At 43.7% G+C, this 19,328-nt stretch overlaps 5 protein-coding genes across 5 annotated transcripts; 2 read left to right on the top strand and 3 right to left on the bottom strand.

The window, feature by feature from the left end:
* Positions 1–4,767: 4,767 nt before the first annotated feature.
* Positions 4,768–6,593, bottom strand: J7T55_006883 (uncharacterized protein; the record flags this gene model as incomplete). Its single annotated transcript, XM_053133569.1, has 3 exons — positions 4,768–4,885; positions 5,634–5,731; positions 6,315–6,593. The coding sequence occupies 3 exons, from the start codon at positions 6,591–6,593 to the stop codon at positions 4,768–4,770; spliced, it is 495 nt and encodes a 164-aa protein (XP_053001643.1).
* Positions 6,594–8,774: 2,181 nt separating this feature from the next.
* Positions 8,775–9,469, top strand: J7T55_006882 (uncharacterized protein; the record flags this gene model as incomplete). Its single annotated transcript, XM_053133558.1, has 3 exons — positions 8,775–8,781; positions 8,994–9,125; positions 9,336–9,469. The coding sequence occupies 3 exons, from the start codon at positions 8,775–8,777 to the stop codon at positions 9,467–9,469; spliced, it is 273 nt and encodes a 90-aa protein (XP_053001642.1).
* A 1,040-nt stretch (positions 9,470–10,509) lies between these two features.
* J7T55_006881 (histone-fold-containing protein) lies at positions 10,510–10,996 on the bottom strand (the record flags this gene model as incomplete). Its single annotated transcript, XM_053133546.1, has 3 exons — positions 10,510–10,673; positions 10,733–10,870; positions 10,987–10,996. The coding sequence occupies 3 exons, from the start codon at positions 10,994–10,996 to the stop codon at positions 10,510–10,512; spliced, it is 312 nt and encodes a 103-aa protein (XP_053001641.1).
* A 1,673-nt stretch (positions 10,997–12,669) lies between these two features.
* Positions 12,670–13,221, top strand: J7T55_006880 (uncharacterized protein; the record flags this gene model as incomplete). The annotated part of the gene is made up of 3 exons (XM_053133535.1): positions 12,670–12,882; positions 12,956–13,108; positions 13,177–13,221. The coding sequence occupies 3 exons, from the start codon at positions 12,670–12,672 to the stop codon at positions 13,219–13,221; spliced, it is 411 nt and encodes a 136-aa protein (XP_053001640.1).
* Positions 13,222–14,000: 779 nt separating this feature from the next.
* J7T55_006879 (DNA-directed RNA polymerase I subunit RPA1) lies at positions 14,001–19,290 on the bottom strand (the record flags this gene model as incomplete). The annotated part of the gene is made up of 2 exons (XM_053133524.1): positions 14,001–18,990; positions 19,109–19,290. The coding sequence occupies 2 exons, from the start codon at positions 19,288–19,290 to the stop codon at positions 14,001–14,003; spliced, it is 5,172 nt and encodes a 1,723-aa protein (XP_053001639.1).
* Between the last annotated feature and the right edge of the window lie 38 nt (positions 19,291–19,328).

Here is a 19,328-nt window from a genome sequence, read left to right as displayed (position 1 = left end):
CTGGCCTGTGGGGTTTATCTGCGCCTTCAGGGGACCAACAGTGCTCCCCTGGTTCTATTCCTGTCACGTTCGTGACACTTATCCTTAAATAATATTTAACTTTTTACCTATACTATTTATTCTAAAAAAAATTAAGGTTATTTAAAAAGCTATAAAGGTGTTAAGAAAATTAACTATTAAATAGTAAGTTAATATAGCTTTAAATATTTAAAATAGATTAATTATATTAAATATTTTAATACTTCTTTTATAAAGTAATATCTAAGTATAGAGAAAAAAGAAGGGTTAATAAAGCTTATATAAGCTTTTAGCTATTAATAGTTATAATATAACCTTTAACTTACTTAATAGCCTAGTTATTTTTTAATTAACCTTAGTTTAATTATACTATTATAGCAATAATATAGATCTAGAAAATAATGTAATAGCAGCTGCTAATATTAAACTATAATAATAAATTTCGCTATAAATTAAACTTAACTTAAATTAATTTTAATTAGCCCCTAAACCTCTTTAGCTTTAATAGTAAAGATAACCTTATAAATTTAAAAATAAGTCTAAGTTAGTTAAAACCTTATTTACTTAAAGGGAAAAGAATAACTATAAACTTATACTTAAACTTTATTAAGATAGAGTAATTATTATTTTAAATAACCTTTTTAAAGAATTTAATACCTAAAAAATATTAAATTTAATTAAATATAATATTTTTTAATTTAAACTTTATTATCCTAATAAGTACAGTATATTTAGGTTATTTAAATCTTATATAATTTAAAAAGTTAAAAAAAAAACTAAAAAGCTATATAAAAAGTTACAGCTTATTATATAAAGATATAATAATAAGGGAAAGGAGGATATTTTAATATAATTACTAACTATATAAAAAGTCAGCTAACGCCTGGTTACAGCTTTAGCATTATCTTTATGTAACAATCATAACTGGTTCCTAGCTAATAAACCTAGTAAGCGGGTTTATATTTAGGGGGCGTTTAAGGTAGTGATATTCTAAGCAATATATAATAATAGTTAATTAAAAGCTTTATAGCTATTTAGGGTAAATACTTAGATTAACTACTGAAAAGCTATCCTAAGCTAATATTATCTATATAGTAATAAGTATATTTTATATAGTTTATCTCTTTAGCCTGGCTTATAAGGCTTATAAGCTTACTATAGTAATCCCAGTAATTTGTTAAATTTTAGCTTATTTAGCTTATTTAGCTTACTTAGTGATTCTAATAATCCAAATAATTCTTCCTTATATAAGTGGCTAGTTATATAACTTGTGGTTTAGGTAAATTCCGCTTTTATATATAGCTAGTCCTACTGGCTTAGTGGACTTTTTTTTGGTTTGTTAGTTCTCTTTAGTCCTATTTCTGTTACAGTTGTGACACTCTACTAAAAATAGGTATAGTTATTAAACTTTAAAACATTACTTAAGCTTACCTATAGTTTAAAACAGTATTAAAACATACCCTTTTTATAAGCCTATTGCTAGAAATTTATAATAAATACCTAGAAAACACTATTATAAAAGTTATTAAGCTACTCTATAATATTACTAAAGTAAGCGTTTATTAGTAAGCAATATACTATTATTACTACTATAATAAATTAAATATAAAAACTTTTATTTATAACTTATACCTTTTAATTTCTATTTATAATTAAGACTGCTTTAGTATAATAGCTATATAAATAAATAATATACTTTTAGTAATTACTCCTGCTTTTTTAATATTAAAAGAGGAGAAGATTTAGGAGGAATAAATCTACTATAAGCTAAAAATTAGACTTATAATTAACAACCCTTTTAATTTTAATAATATAAAGGTTATTATAGATTTTAATAAATTTATTAACCTTATTTAAAAAAATTAAAGTATAAAAATTAATCTAATTAATATTAAGTTTTTAAATTATATTTAGAAATATTTTAAGTAATATGCTTATAAAATATATTTAGTATTAATATATTAGCTAAAAGCAGTTTTTAACTTATTTATAACTGCTTAAATCTAAAATTTAGATAACACTATATATACTAAACTTAACTATTAACTTTAATAGTAAGCATAAAACTTTAATTATAAATTATAATATATTTTTATTAACCTTATATTAGCTAAACTTATAATTTTTATAGATAGTTTTTTTATAAATAATTATAATTTTAGCTTTTAAATTAGCTTTCTAATTATCTTAATTAATAAAAAGAAAAGTTAAAATTTTATAAAATAGGAAATAATTAATAATATTTTATATTAGTTTTTAATTAAATATAAAAGGGTTATTTAAAGTATACTTATTTTAGAGATTTATAATATAATTAATAGCTTTAATATAAAAATTATACTTATTATAACTTTATAGTAAATTACAGCTTACCTTAATATTCCTATGATATTATTAATAATTTATATAAACTTATATTTTTTTATAAATATCTTATTAAATTAAGAACTATTAAAAAAAAGTAATTAATAATAAATATAATAATACTCTAATAATTATATAAATAATAAAAGATTTATAAATTATATTAAATTAATAATAATAATAACTTAATAAACGTATTTATTAAAATTAATTTAAATAAAGCATTTAAATAACTTATTACTATTAATAAGTTAATTATTAAGATTAAGGGCTATATAAACTAAGATTAATTAATTTAGTAAAAAAAAAAATTACTAAAAATAGAATTAATTTATAATAATAAAGTATACTAAATTTAAATAATAAAACTTTAAATTAATCCTATTACCCTTAAACTAGCTTATATTAATTAATAGTTTATACCTCTAAGCTATATTTCCTTAAATCTATCTTAAAAACATACTTTATAGTAAATTTTTATAATATAGCTTATATATTAAAGGTTTAAATAATAAGGGTTACTATTATCCTATAAGCTAAATACTATTTAATATTTAATAGGTATTTTTAATTAAATTTTATAGTATTAATACTTATATATTAAAAAAGTTAATTAGTTAATTAACTAATTTTATATTTTTACTATTTACTATTATTTACTAATTTTACTAAGTTTATTAAGTTTATTAATTATACTTTTTTATCTTATTTTATTTTATTATTATTTAATATTTAGAATAAAGTTATATTAATATTATTAGTTAGGCTAACTAATACTAGTTTAGTTTAGAGGTTTATTTTTATTTATTTATTCTTTAGATAGTAAAATTATGAGTTTATAAACTATTTTAAAATAAAGTTATTTATAAAGTAAAAGTAATTATTGGATATTAACTTAAAAAGCAATTCTAATAATAAAAGTATTATAGTAACTTTTATTTAAATTTAATAAATCTGCTTATCTTAAAAACCTCTAGATAAATTTAGAAAAATTAAATACTTAAATTGCTTAAATGCTTAATTTAAGTATATAAGTAATTACTTTAATTATTAAGGCTTTAAATTTAAGTTATATAGATATTAGTTTTTAAAAGAGTTTTTAATACCTATAAGTATTTATAATTATTTAGTAAAAAACTATTAATATATAAATAGTAGTATTAGCATTTATAGCTGCTTAATTAGTTTGTTAGGGCTTATAGCTATAAATAGGCTTTAGAGGGATATAGCTTTTGGCTGCTTTTTAAAACTTAGTAAGCAACTTATACTTAAATAAATACTAACATCTTAAACTATGCATCGTATTTAAATACGTAACCCAGCTAATATATAAAGCTTTTAATTAACTATTAATATATATTATTTAAAATATTATTACTTTAAATGCTTTTTAAATATAAACTTACTTATTAAGTTTATTAACTAAGAATTAATTATAATTATTATAAGCTATAGCTTTTAAACTTATTTTATTTTTTATTTAATTTAATTAGCTTATTTAATTACTAATAAAGCTTTTTATAAATATACTTTTTAAATATTATACTATTATAATTTAGTTTAAACTTTAAGCTTTTTAATATATAAGCTTAAAGTTATTTAACACTTATAATTAAAATTAAATTTTATTTATTAAAAATATAAAATTATTATAATATTTACGTTTATATTAATATTATTTATTAATTATTTATATATAATATAATATTAAATTTGTTATTATAGTAAATAATATATATATATATAATATATTTATAAAATAAATTAAAATATAAATTAAATTTTAATTTTAATATTTAGTTTTTACTTTATATTAAAGTAGAAAAACTTTTAGTATAATAATATAGTTAAAATGTCTCTCTTATTCTTTAAGTAATTTTTAAACAAAGGTTTTAATTTAATTTCTAGCTTAGCTAATTTATAAGTATTTCCGCTGGCTAACTCTTTCCTTTATTGAATAATCTCTTTAACATCGCTATTAGTTTATTTTCTGTTCTTTAAATCCTGCAATCCAGACTTGTAAAACTTAAAAGTTGAGCTGTTTAAGTCCTTGGCGTGCATGATTAGAATGAAGCTTACTCCACTGTGTATAGAATTATCACCTCATTGCTCTTCTTTGGATTCAACTAAACGATTTAACTTATGAAAGCATTAGCTATAGTTAAATGTCGCTATAGCCGAATACAGAAGAACATAGAACAAATCTAGTATGGAGTGACTAGAGAACTTATACACCCAATAGATTGCCGCAATACATACGAAAAGGTTCAGACTTGGGTTATTAGAAAAGTAGGTTGAAGAGGTAAAACCACCGCGGGCGTACTGCTATTACGTTTAGAGGTCGTTGTCGCCTTCATCAGTATGAGTACACGTAGCCTTATCTTGTCACAGAGATGAAACTGCTGCGGCGAATCGCGATGCTGATGGTAGCTTCTCGAGCTGTTTAAGGCCCTTCTCTTTGTTTAGCAGCGCCCGCGCAGCTCTCTCTTGCAGTCGTATCTTTCTATTGTGGTTGTCTCATCTGAGAGCTGCAGAATTATGGGTTTCTTAGAAATAAAGTCCAGTCTTGTCTTAGATGTCGTAAGGGCAAGCGTGACATTAGGCTACACATTGGTTCTTGCTCTGCAAGTTGACGTCAAAGGCCAGCGGAACCGGGGTAGGAGGGCGATCGAGTTGGACAATAGTTAGGATCATGTTCCTGTCAACCATCACTGAACTTTTCCACGGTGAGCCTTAGTTGAGAACCCATGCCAGACACAAAACATTTCTTACTTGGGATATCCTAAGCATACAAGGATGGAGCCTGGTAAGTTTGCCTGGATAAATTGCTAACACTCATCGCTGCATAGCTCTCATCGGTTCCATCGTGACTGCGTGGCCAGTGATATTAAGATTACTTGATTATTCCGATCGATCAAATTGTGGCTTTGTTGTCGTTCGGACTGTCCGTTTTGTTCTAGGGACCTTATAATAATCTGACAAGGCTCAAATGTTTTTGATTAAAATCCAAATCTTCCCTTACCTCTGCTCTTACTGTTAAATATAGCGGGAAAACAACCAAACCATGATGAATGAACGGGCTACAGTGTAATCCAATACAAGAAGTCTTGGGTTTTATTATAGTTAATAAAATTAAAACTCCCCTGCCTTCCAACATACTTTTAACATGCGGCCTTCAGTATCCCTTGAGAGGTGTTTCAATAGCCCAGCCGTTGCAATACCTCTCATCTCATCCTCCTTTGCCATCTTACCGGTGTCCTTTAATTGTGTTCAGATTCTTCTTGTCCTTTGTCCTTCCTTCACCGCCGTCCTCAGACTCATCTTTGCTGACCTTCTTCTGAGGCCGGCACTTCAAGTATGGTCAATTTTCCTGTTTCATCCTTAGTCAAAGAGTTTAAACCTTATGTTCTTCAAGACCTCTTCCCCTTAGGTCCATACTTTTATAAACGAGTTCTTCTGGTCTATTCTAATAGCCTTCTCTCCCCTACTATTGCTTGTTTTTCGGGTTTAGTCGCCTTGTTGCCCAATTTCCAAGGCACTCCTTCCGATTTGTTCCCAATCTTTCAATCTCTTGACATTTCCCTTCTTTGAGGCGGGCGTTTTCGGTCTCGCTTCTGACGCAGTGCTAGCGGAAGAAGATGAATTGAAATTTGCTATGTAGGGTAAGTTATAATGCCAACAGAAGCAATAGCCAATCTGTCATTAGCAATCTTGATATGATTCGCAATACCCGTCTTTGAAGCTCCAGTCTTGCTGGGCCTAGATATTGTCAACCCACTTAACCACAATCAAGATTACATGCGCTTACTTCTCGGGCTGCTCTTCCGAGAGAAGCTCTCCCGCAATGGCATTAACTTCACTCTTACTTATAGCTTACTCATGTCCGAGTAACTGTCGGTCTCCTGCACTGGATAACTAGCGAAAAGTTAGACAACAATTTCGTCCTCACTGTCGAGTTCTTTTGATGAACTATCCTCATACTGGCTGTCCTTAGCATCTGAGTTCGCCATTGTTACCTCTACTGCGGAATTTTCCTCGTTGTCTTTACAGCCGAAAACGCCATCTGGGTCTTCTTCGCTGCTGTCACTCAATGGAATGGATTCATTCCCAGAAGACCTCTGTCTTGACTCGTCAATAATCTGTACTGGCCGCTTTTTTTTTTTGCCCTTGACTACGGAAGCGCTAGAGGTGGCAGTGGAATTGGTAGGCATAACGTTTCAAGTGTGAGCGGAGGAATATGATAATGCTCGTTAGAATACGACCAGACAATGTCATCGACAAATACAATTCCTAGGCCCAGTTCGAGTTACAGGCAGCACTCTACCGAATGACGCATGTGTGCCACTCTTGAATGTTTATACAGCCCGTAGAGGTTGAGCATGATCAACAGATTAGCGTTTTAGATCACTTTCAACTTGGGCACGCCGGCCGATATTAATAGTTATAGAAGATCCCAGGACCAAAATCGCCTGGGATTTTTTGGTTTGTTCGTTGTGGCGTGTGCGAGCTGACGGCCCATTAGCGCTAATGTCGGCCGACGACAAGCGTCTTAGCTGATGTGCAGGACGGATTTCTCGATATAGGAGGATTGGGTACATATCCGATATTAAATAGTGTGTTTTTCTAGGTAGTGTAGAGAGCGTTTTTCATGCAGGGCTGATCTCACCATATCAGCCCGACACGGAGCTCATCACGTCTCAACACCCACGTGTCGCTGCAAACCTCGCGTCTCGGTAAGCCTATGCCCTCCTCACATCAAGGATCTCGCTTGACTGAAAAAAAAGACGATATAATCACATTGATTTGATATAATATGTAACACAAAGTCAGGTGATTTGTGTATAAGCTTGAGTGTGCCTGCGCTTGTGCTTGGCAGCAGGATGGAGACGGTGGCACAAACATGTTCTCAGCCACATCTCCATGCGTTCTGAGTATTTTTTGTTCCAAATGAGAACGTCCTCCACATTATTTTCATAGCGGCGGTCGCTTGTAAGTCCAGGCAACCTAGAGACAATAATTCCGTGAATGTCGGCTGGCCAGCTACGGTCTGAGCTACCCACTTTGTGCCCTACGTGGAACTATTGCATCGATAGGCTGGGACAGGGTAAATCACAAGTATCACCGGGGCATTGTGTCATAGTAGTCCTGACAGGCCTACTACCTGGACCAAGTGAGATCGATGGTTGACTGAGGTGTGTGCTCCGCATAGCGTTAGCCAGGAGGCAACCCAGTGATAAAGAGAGGAAGGTCAGGATCAGAAAGCACGGTAAGCAACAAAATATCTGGTTTCAAGTAATTCTACCGTATAACCGTCCCACAGTTAAAGTAACAGCACCCTCGGTCGGCAAACTCGGCAGTGTGAGATTGTCAGCATAAATTCCAATAAACAGACGTTCCAACAATTTAAATACTTAAACCCGAAACCTTATATTTCATCGGGTATACTACAAGCCCCCGCAAGATTTCACATCTCAGGCGTAATCGTCGAATTAATTTCCAGGAGCTGTACTTATTCTGTTCTTTCGTTATAGTCATAGAGATACGGAACGCAGTAAATAATACTGCTTTTTACTTCCCAACTTACCAGGTAATACCCTCACAAACTCGGAGCAATGACCAAAACAGTCAACCAAAAGCTTAATCCCATTTATGGGCCAAATGCGCCTCACACATTCGCATGATCCCCGAAATAACTTCCGCGGTTCTCAGCACTTTCATGTTTACATCTATACCCTTTTTCTCTCGCTATATTCATATCGACCCGGAATGATAGAGCGATGGGACGCCCGATATGGCCCAGATGACCAGAGGTTTAGCCAGCCTGAATGCTTCTTACCGCTCCGCTACACTCGCTAGTTGAATCCAATATGACTCTTTTGTTCAAAGACCTCCTTCCCAGGCGAGCAGATGAGAGCGGGAGCGACACTCTTTTATCTTGCGCCAGCCGCATCATCCTTTGCCTAGTAGCCAACATTTCTGTATCGACTAGAGAGGGCTGCCAGCAACCTCGAGGGCTTTTTCTATATGGGAGTCGTCAGGAATCTCAAGGCCGATGGCGACATCGCAGTGGATCTCTCAAAACTTCGCCTTAACAAAGCATAACCTGTCCCGAGAAGGTGAGACATTTCGGTCGCGGGTTTGTCAATCGTGGGAACATCACTCAAGGTGATGTATACCTTAAATAGCTTTGATTGTATGCCACAATATTAGAACCACGAGACCGAAACAGCATCTGGCAGAGAGATTCCAAATTCAAAGTGATGAAATATCGCCATTTCTACCTGGAATAACAGGATGAATCCATAGGGCAATTCGTTGGGGTCCATGTCGGTCCGCGAAATCTTTGAAGGCGGTGGAGCAATGAGAGCCCTGTATTGGTCCAGATAAACTGAATGAGTGGTATGTTTTGCAGAGCAGTATATAAAAATAAGCCTGCATATAGATGTACCAGACAGAGAAGCTAATGCACACACTGTGATTTAATTAGTAGAGACTAGGAACCACTCCCGGTCAGGTCCGATGACGAGGCCAGATTTTGCACAACCTGAGGTTATGCAGTCCCCTACAAACAGGCCTTCTTTCTCACCTCTGACGAATCCATATCAAGCGAGGCAGTCTGACCATCAGACCCAGTAACCCAAGCAGCCACAGGCAGGGCGATACGAGGGTTTTGCTGAGCCATCCGTCAAATTCTCAACTCCGCCGCTGGCAGTACCGCGAGATTATCAACCACAGGGTCATGGGTAAGGAGTTACTGCCTCCGACCGGCGCTTTGTTCGTCCAGTGCCTGCACCAGCGGAGGCTCAAGTAATCGTGGGCTTATTGTCCAAGGCTCTACCACCGGACTGTCATGTAGTATGAAACATTGCACGTCCTATTTTACGGCGCTAACACTCGTGAAGCCTCATCATGATGATGGTTTCTCCGTGCTGCCATATTGACCACGATTTCAGAATTCACGCACAATGGCTTCAATTCACTCGCCAGACCCAAGTATCATATTCGAGAGATATGGAAACTGGGCTACGCTTGCACCTCCGAATTCCTCTACGATGAGTCTACCACCGCGGAACGCATTATCGGCTAGGGGTTCAGTTTGACTATTGGGCTGACGTGCTCGAGGACTTGCTCGACCCTCGCTACGTGGCAAGGTTGGGCTTGAAGCGAAGGAAAGTGAAGATCGCTGTCGCGGCCCTAGATATCACTGTGGCCATCAAAAGAAGGTGTCTGCAGAGGAATAAAAGATCTGGAGTAAAAAAGAAATGTATAAACTAGTTGGATGGGCAGGATAATTACTAGATGTTTTTGGACATTGCGTTGACCTCTAGGTAGAGTCGGTTGATAGTGAGCTCAAAGTTGCTCAGAGCATCATGTCCACACTTGCATCGCCCTACATCCGTGCTGCTCCTTGATATTTTTCTACTCTCGAGCCACCACATAGCAGTCGTGTTGAACCAGAAGCTGAGCAGTCTGCAGGCTCACATGCAGATGGCTCATGAGGTGTCATCAAGATTGCCAGCCCAGAAACAAGCACAGATAGGCTCATAAATGGACTCGGAGTAGGGCAGGCCGCTGCAAGCTGCCAACATAGCGTAGAGTGGGGGGGGGGGCGATGTGAATCCCAGGTGCTTCGAAGTCACGAACTTGGCCAGAAAAGATTGCCCGTAGCATTGCTCCTAGCCCTGCTCTCATCTCCACTCTTATCCAGCTGGGTTGTCACGCTATCACTGGTTGTGGGATCCAGACGCGAAGTCTGCCCGTCTACTACCATTATCGACGGTGTGTTCAGAGCCGAACCTACTACTGACTCTGTAGCTTATTGAGACCGACCTGGCCATAGTTGTAGTACTGCATGAGAACAAGAGACAAGAACACGGTCACAATTGCACATGGAGCTTGTCAGGCAGACTATGTTTCGTCAAGTACCGCCCCCTGAAGCTTGGAGGTATCAATTATGTTATCCACTCAGAACACCGTTTGCCCGTATGGTACAGAGAACCCAAAGCAGAAACCGAATCCCATAATCATCATAGTAGGGCACAATCCAAACCAGCCCTTGTGCCGATGCCAACCTCCCTCAAACAGAAAACAATGCGAATCGCCAGCCGATAGCGAGTCGTAAGACGCTTAACCACCGAAACCGTAGAGCGTGCGGCCTTGTCGCTTCAGGGCGTAGACAACGTCCAGAGATGTGACGGTCTTGCGCTTGGCGTGCTCGGTGTAGGTGACGGCGTCACGGATGACACCCTCGAGGAAGGACTTGAGGACGGAGCGGGTCTCCTCGTAGATCACTGTGGGGGATGTTTAGTGGGCTGTAGTGGGAAGACGCGTCGGACCAAGTAGGACTTACTGGCAGAAATACGCTTGACACCACCACGACGAGCGAGACGTCGGATGGCGGGCTTGGTAATACCCTGGATGTTGTCACGAAGAATCTTGCGGTGACGCTTGGCACCGCCCTTGCCGAGGCCCTTGCCGCCCTTGCCACCTATTCAGACAAGTTGGTCAGCCGACATGCGCGGGAAGAGGGAAGGAGGGAGAGCGACGAGACGCGTCGCGACAAAGGCGCCATGCGGACTCGAGGTGGGAAGCATGAATACTTACGTCCAGTCATGTTGATTGGTGGGGGGAGAAGTGTGGATTGAAGATTTGAGAGTTGTGAGGTAGAGTACCGCGACGGGTAATACAGACAAAGATGCTGTGTTGAGTGGTGGTTGGTGAATGGGCGGGATCAAGATGGAGAACAAACAATCGCGACGGGAGGTGTGACGCGGGGAAGTGGGAGGTTTTAAGTAAGGGTCGAGGCTGCAGGAGCTGGGAGTGGGTGGGCAGCGAATCAGCCAGGCCGCCAGGAGGGAGGAAGCGAAACTCCAGATCAGCACGCTAGGCCCTTCGCAGTGGCAGCGGCAGAGCTGCAGGGGGGGGCCCATCGAATATCGAAAAGACAGGACGGACGAATTTTGTGATTGGCCCAGGACAACGGGCTAAACCAATCCTGGCACTGAGAGCAATTATGGCTGTCGCCTTGCTTTGGGCAGACACGCAAACAGGCAGACAGACAGACAGACATGCAGGCAGAGAGGTACAGTAGGCATGTGGTCTTTCATTCCGCTCCTCACTCATTCGCTACTGTGTACTGTACGGAGAGCACTCATGGATCTCCACGATCCGTCCCCACCATACTGGGAAGTTTGCATTAGATTGCTTCACCCAAGGACTCAGCATGTATTTGTCTGCTGGTCTGGACAAGTCAAGTCGCATGTTCAGTTTAGTCAGAGGCAGGCATGTTAAAGTAGGAGAAAATGCCCCTGCCAGTCTGCCAGTCTACCAGCAAGCAAATTAGAACCAAGGCCAACCGTGCTACGTGCCCAACCATGTGGGAGAGTGTAGCAGTAGCAGTAGCAGTAACCAAAGATTGATACCAGACTTGGAATTCAGCATGCTGCCTGCAAATGTATTGTACATGGGAGATGTAGAGGATAGGGAAGAATAGGATATCCATTGTCAACGGATATGATTGTTCGCCGTCCACCTTAGACCTTGCCCACAATTATTAAGGTTGTTCCTTGGCCTGCAGGTCCCCGCCCGGGACTTAAAACAACATGAGTAGGAGCAGTAGTGGAAGCCGTCCAGCAGGCACAAGGGCAGGTGGTAGACTGTTGTAGATGTCCAGAGGTTGCTCTGCTGTGACCATAGCCATGGAAAGCGACGACTGAAGACGAGTGACTGACGGGCTGAGCTGACTACTGCAGCGAGCGATATGAAAAGTGACCAAAATGACGAAAGTGACGAGTGGGCGACACATTTCTCGAAACGGAAAGGTCGTCTCGGCGGGGCAGGGCTGCATCCAATCGAAAATCGGCGCCGTCCTGATCCCTGTTTGCACACTCCAAATCTCCCACCAGAAACGCTGCCACTCTTTCCCTGCCAAACAGGCTCACTTTCGCCCTCCAAAACGCCCTTTGTTTTTCACAACACACTGCCGCCTTTTTTCCCCCATCAGCAGCCCAGCCGAGCCCACCACCACCCACCCTCCCAAAACAGGAAAGCACAGACCACACCCACGCTCACCACCCCCCCAGCACCCGAATCAGCCAGCGCCCCCGACCCAGCTGCCGCCACCTACTTAAATCTCTATTTCCCCCACCCTCTCCTCTTCCGCTTTCTTCCCTTCTGCATCCATCCATCCACCCCACACCCACAACCAACCACTTCCATCAACAACTTCATCGCGTCTTGTCGCGTCATCAATCAACCACTCAGAAAACATCACTTTTCATCATCACAATGGCCCGCACCAAGCAGACCGCCCGTAAGTCCACCGGTGGCAAGGCTCCCCGTAAGCAGCTCGCCTCCAAGGCCGCTCGCAAGTCCGCGCCCTCCACCGGAGGTGTCAAGAAGCCTCACCGCTACAAGCCTGGTACCGTCGCTCTGCGTGAGATTCGTCGCTACCAGAAGTCCACTGAGCTTCTGATCCGCAAGCTGCCCTTCCAGCGTCTGGTACGTCGCCCCTCCCCACAGGCATGGCATCAATCGCCGCGCATCCAACTAACTCTTCTCCCTCCCGTCGCAGGTTCGTGAGATTGCCCAGGACTTCAAGTCCGACCTCCGCTTCCAGTCCTCCGCCATCGGTGCCCTGCAGGAGTCCGTCGAGTCCTACCTCGTCTCCCTCTTCGAGGACACCAACCTGTGCGCCATCCACGCCAAGCGTGTCACCATCCAGTCGGTATGTATCAATCCTTCTACAGGCACTCATGCGACGCGTCTTTGGAACAAACGCTAACAGCCCTACAGAAGGACATCCAGCTCGCCCGCCGTCTCCGTGGTGAGCGCAACTAAGTTGTCTAGCCTCTTGGGCTCTGGGGTTTCTTGATGGGTCGGTTTTTGGGACGGTCACGATGATTTTTTAACAGCAATGCTTGGTTGACGATGGTCATATCCACAGGGAAAGGGGACTCCATGGCGTTCAGTTGCGATGCTTTCTTGGGCGGGTTGTACATTAGAATACGCAGCTAATGGGACGCTGCCGCCGCCCGATATTGAACGGGGAAATTCATGATCAACAAAACAAACAGACCTCTTATGCTTGCTGCCTTGTGCTCTCTTGTGACCACCTGTTGATGCCTTTGTTGTTTGACAATGCGATTGCACGAGACGCGTCGCGACTTGACGCAAACAAAACGCTTGGACGCGCCGTGCCAGCCTACGTCGGCATGCATGTTCATGCCTTCGCAGAGCCTACTAGGCGAACAGGACCACGAGGGCGAGCATCCTACTCGCCGACTTGTCCCTTGACTTTCCTTGGGTCTGTCACTACGGCCGCGGTTGAGTCGGGCGGTTCTATCTACCTGTGTGTCACCGACACCAAGGCTTGGTCAAACGCAGCTAGTCTTTATAAAAACCCAGACATTCATTCTCTTGAACATATGTGGCGGTCATGAGTCACTCGCTGCCTTGGCGCCGGTCATCCGCAACGGAAATTGTAACACGGCAATCTATGCAGGGAAGGAAGCCAGCATTTTGAGAAGATATCATATTCATTCTTTCGTCGTGCCCTCGGAGCCCATACACACCACCTCCGGGTTGGCAGTCCATCTCCGATATTACATCGACCCGTCCTACTCCTCCATCGCATCTGCTCGCATCGGATCGAAATGCCTTATGGGCGCGGCGGTATACACATCGAACGATCCTGTGCCAGCTTTCCCCAGCCTCCCCAAGACCAGCCTCCCACTTGGTGTGCTCAAGTCATCCCAGTCACCATCTAGTAATGCGTCCTTGAGGACGGCCAGCGTTGTCTCGAAACTCATCTTGGTGAAGGGGCTCACATTGCCCTTGAGACCCATCCGGTTGAAGGGCGAGAATCCGCCGTTCCTTGTCATGTGATCTCCGATCAAGTTGAGGTGCCTATTGTCCACGCTGATACCGTGGCCGCCAAAGACGTTGCTCAGTTCCCGTATGATGTTGTTCCGCGCAGCTTCGACCCCGTATACAGCAAGTACGGCGGCGATGTCGTTTGTCGAGATCTTGTTTGGGTTGATGTAGTCGCTGTACTTCTGCATGGCTTGTAGATTCGCGCCTGCCGTGTGTACCACTGACGCCTCCACCTCCTGGCCGGTCCGCACGTCGAGGACCTTGTCTTTGGCGACGAAGGTGCACTGGCCCACACCGGGTATCTGTTGGATGAGCGTCTTCCGTACCGCAGCCTCCACCAAGTTCAGCATGAGGATTTTGGGCACATTCACATCGTATTCCAGAACAAACTCGCACCAACCGCCTCGCGACTCGTCGCACCGGAACTCGGTGACGTTTGGAATCTTTTCCTTGATACGGCCTTCACGAGAGGTGCTCTCGGCATCGGAGTCATTTGCTGATGGCTCATTCTCACCGGCCGTGTCATCGTCATGCTCTGTAGGTGGACTGCCCCCGAAGCCTTCATCTTCGTCCTCGCTACCCAGGTCCGCTTCTTGGTCCAGCCGCTGCTGAATTGCGTCATCTTCGTCGTCATTGGGCCCGTATGACGCCTCTTCACCGCGGTTGGCTCGCTGTTTTGCAGTTGTTGCATCGCCGTCGCCGCCGTCATCATCGTCATCATCACCATCCTCGTTGTCACCACCCGTAGGACCGCCCACTTCGCGCGAAGGATCAGCCATTTCGATGGTGCCAGACTTCATGCCAACTTCTGGAGTCGCTGAGGTGACGCCACTGCTCTTCTTCTTGATTTCCTTCTTGACAACTTGGTGCAGTTGTGACAAGAACTTCTTCTCTACCGTGTCCAGCACATCGGAGATGCCAATATTGTATGTTTCCGTGTATTCGCGTGAGGGGAAGAACCTGAGGCGTATGCGGAATATCTTTGCTAGAGCATAGCCAATGCCCTTCCCGACACGCTCACTGACGGACGCGCTTTCCAAAACGTGAGAAAGAGGCAAAACACTGATAGCCTTGGCAAACTTTTCGCCATCATCCGCTGACAGCTCCTCGTTGAGAACAAGCGTCATGGCCGGAGTCGAAATGTTCGCACTGGCGGTCATCAAGATTTCACGTAATCGAGGGATACCAAGCGTTACGTTCTTAGCCGAGTGGCCGGCCAAATGGAAGGTGTTCAGTGTCATCTGCGTGGACGGCTCTCCGACTGATTGCCCGGCGACAATGCCAACCGCCTCACCGGGCTCCACAAGAGACCTCAAGTACTTCGCCGCAAGGATTCTCTCCACTTGCTTTCGTGACAGGGTCTTCAGTTTGGCCGATTGATTGCTCTCATCCTTGTCCTTCTTGTTCCCGATCAAGGCGTCTGGGTTGTTCTTTATGTACTCCGACATGGCCTCGTAGAATTTTTCAGAGGTGGCGAACGCGTTCCTTGCTGAAGTGACAGTGCAGTTGACAGGCTCGTCGGTGTTGATAATGTTGGCTTTGGCCTTTTTCACCGCCATCTTGTTCCTTCTGAAAAACTCATCTTTGTGCTCAAACAAGCCCAGCGCGGCGGCCTCTGGGACATGAGTCTGAGCTTGGTGGGATTCAAAGTTGCGGAGCACGAACCCGAAGTTTGTGAGGTACTTTTGCTTCGAAATATCGAGGCCGTCTTCCCCGTATAGGAATTGGACTAGGGTACCATCTGAATCTCGTACCGAGCTGTCGTAACCAACGGACAGGCCCTCCATGCCCTTGATAAGACACCTTTGAAGATAACCAGAACGCGACGTCTTGACAGCTGTGTCAATCAAGCCTTCGCGGCCAGCCATGTGATGGAAGTAGTATTCCTGAGGCCTGATGCCTGTCAGGAATCGGTTCACAATGTACCCGCCGGCTCGGACGTCTGTGTCAAATGGTCGAAAACTCGGCAATGTTTTACCGCTGACCATGACTGGGACTCGGCGGCCCTCCAGAACTTGCTGACCCAGATTACACGAGATCAAGTTGGCATTGACCAGAGAGCCTTTGGCACCTGAAGTCGTCATGGACTGCATTTGGTTCTTGGGAAAATGCTTCTCGAGCCCGTTAGGCAGACACGCCTGTGTCACAGCGCTAGATAGGTCGGAAGAGTCCTTGTTCATCAGCACATCGAGGCCCTCTTGTTTCGTATCATCTCGCATGACTTCCTCCAGGCGGCTGAGAAGCTCTGGATCTGATGGTCCCGGCTGCTGATCGTCCAGAGTCACGTACTTGGCAGCGACCCGCAGGCCAATGTGAGGTGCAGCCGCCAGCGTGTTCTTTCGTCTCTCTTCCCCTTCTCGAGTCAGCCTCAAGTCATCCATTCCGCAGGTAAACGCCCTCATGTTGAGATATCTAGTCAAGAGACGGCCCATGCTGCTGAGTAGCTTGCCGGCGACGGCAGGCCCGTATACCTCATGAACAGAGTGGATGAAGCCACCAGAGCTTGGCCCGAGTTGAGATTTATCCAAAATCCCGCATATGAATTCGCCATCTTGAAACAGAACAGCGCCTTCCTCCGAGCCTGGGCCCCATCGTGCAGCTGGGATCTGGGTCTTGCCACTCATCCACAGTTTGCCGCAGTTTGGCGGCTTGATGTTCTTCAAAATAGTTGTGATGACTTGTTTGCCAGTCCACCGCGCAACGGGCTTCAGAATCGCGGGGGGAATTAGTTCAATCCTCTCTCCGAGAATGTGACCACTTTCCGGACGAAGAGCACCATATATTAGCTGCTGATAAGCCTGTCTGTCAAACCATGTATCCTTGTTGCAGAGCGCGACCGAAACCGACAAGTGGTCTTGGATAAGACCACGAAGAGGCTTCCCGGCTGTCCCGGAAATGTACTGATGGTCTGTGTCGGCCAGCTGCAATGCCTCCGCACGCGCCACTTCGTTCTGAGGAAAGTGCATGTTCATCTCATCACCATCGAAATCAGCATTGTACGTGTTGCAATTGGCGTAGTGCATGCGGATTGTCTTCTCGCCAGGCAAAACCCTGACCCGATGGCCCATGATAGAAGGCTTGTGCAGTGTCGGCTGGCGATTCATCAGCACCACATCACCATTCGCCAAGTGACGATGCACTTTCTTGTTCCTCAGCCCGCTGGAGGTGTTGTTGGTCGGGGCGAGAAGCTGGTTGGCAAGAGCGACACGTTCTTCCAGAGACTTGTTCCGGAGGTTGATTGTCTGGCCATTCTCGTTCTCAATAGCTGATGCACCCGGCCACTTCTCCACTCCGTTGATGACAGCCTGCTGCATGTCTTTGAAGTTGTGGCTTGTTACAGGCTCGGGAAAGGTCAGCTTCCGAGCGAAGACCGGAGGAACACCGATCTCATTGGTCTCGATGTTTGGGTCTGGGGAAATAACACTTCGGGCGGCATAGTTGACTCGCTTTCCCATCATGTTCTTCCGGAAGAGACCCTCCTTCTTCTCGAGCTTCTGTTTGATGCCCTCCTCATTCCTCTTTGCGGCCGCCCCCTGCACCGGGTTGAGATTTCGATCGATCAGAGCGTTCACTGCGTCTTGAAGTTCGGTCCAGGCCTCATGGAGTGCTGTCATGCTTCTCCTCCCTCTCGGATCGACCAAACCCCTCGACTGATCTTGAATCTGCCTGTAGATAGATGCCAGTTGAGCTGATGCCCGGATGATGTTCTTGTAGAGACTATTTTGTTGGGCCTCAGCAATCTGAGAGTCGCCAGTGCGGGCTTCGGGGCGGAAACGGTTTGGCGGTACAAGAATGGTCTCCAAGAAGAACATGTTTGCAGCAAGCACAGGGGTTGTTTTGACACGTGGTTGTCTGCAGTACACCAGGGAGAGGACTTCTTGCTCCTTCTCGAACAGCGTCGTCAGCCTGTACCGCACCTCGGCGGGTGAGAGGTATCGCTGAGCACTGCCCGCCCGATCCGTGGACTGCTTCTGAGTGGCTTTGCGTGGAATCATGTCACCGTTCTCGTCGAGTGCATCACCGCTGCCCTCGTCTGAGGCATTGCCTTCCTCGTCGGTGGACGACAGATCGGCGACCCCTTCGTCAGAACCGTAACCGCTTCTCTTGTCGTTCTTCTTCTCTGGTTGGGCCGCCATGCCTTGATTTCGCTTGAAGCCAGCCTGGGCCATCTTGGCCTGCTCCTTTGGCGACAGCGCCTTCTCGAAAATCTTGACGGATCGATCCTTGCGATAGGTCGGGGAGACGCCACGGCATGAGGCACACACCCTTGTCTTGACGATGTCTTTGAAAAACTCCCCAACTAAAGCAGTGCGCAGCTCAGCGGCACCCTCGTGCTTGCGGCGGCCGAGGGTAGCTCGATGGTCCTGCAGGACCCGGCGGACGTAGGCATCACGCGCCCGCATGACGCCGTCGGCAGAACCAGCCTGGTCTTCAGAGTCGGAGTCGGCAATGTCGGCTTGGGGGACATCTGGCATGGCCAAGCCGTGAAAGTTTTCTCCTATGGCGTCGACCATGCCTGCCTCCTTGAGGAGACCATATTGTAGCAGGCGGAATATGCAAACATAGCGGTGGACCTCCCGTCTTGCTAAACGTAGGCGGTCACAGTAGACACATTGGGCACGTATCAGGCGGAGGACTTGATCCATGAAGGTCGGGTGGTACACGGGAACGGGGAGGTCGATGTGGCCTGCATGACCTGGACAGGACTGCTGGCCTAGATTGCAAGTGGTGCAGCTACGGAGTAGACGCAGTGTGTGAGCCAATATCTCGACACGGCATGTCCGACAATAGACAGACGGGCGAAAGAGACGAAAAGGGAGAGGAATTGGGTGGTTCGGTTTCGGGTGCGTACATTGAGTCTCCCCATGATCCAAGGGCAGGATCATACAAGCCACCACGGACTGGGTTCAACAGAGTGTCGAAAGTAGTATCATTCTCAATCTTCTTGACCGACACGGCATGGATCTCTTCTTTTGTGAGAAATGTAAACTCGACTCGGTCGACCGAGGAGGACACAGGCTGCGAGATGTTCATGATGGTATGGTATGCGATGCACTGGCGTCACCGCCGCG

Source organism: Diaporthe amygdali (assembly GCF_026229845.1).
Source record: "Diaporthe amygdali strain CAA958 chromosome Unknown NODE_1_length_4327563_cov_65_473760, whole genome shotgun sequence".
Lineage (NCBI taxonomy): Eukaryota > Fungi > Ascomycota > Sordariomycetes > Diaporthales > Diaporthaceae > Diaporthe > Diaporthe amygdali.
Note: the sequence above shows the minus strand (reverse complement) of the source record. Positions and strands in the feature narration are given on the sequence as shown.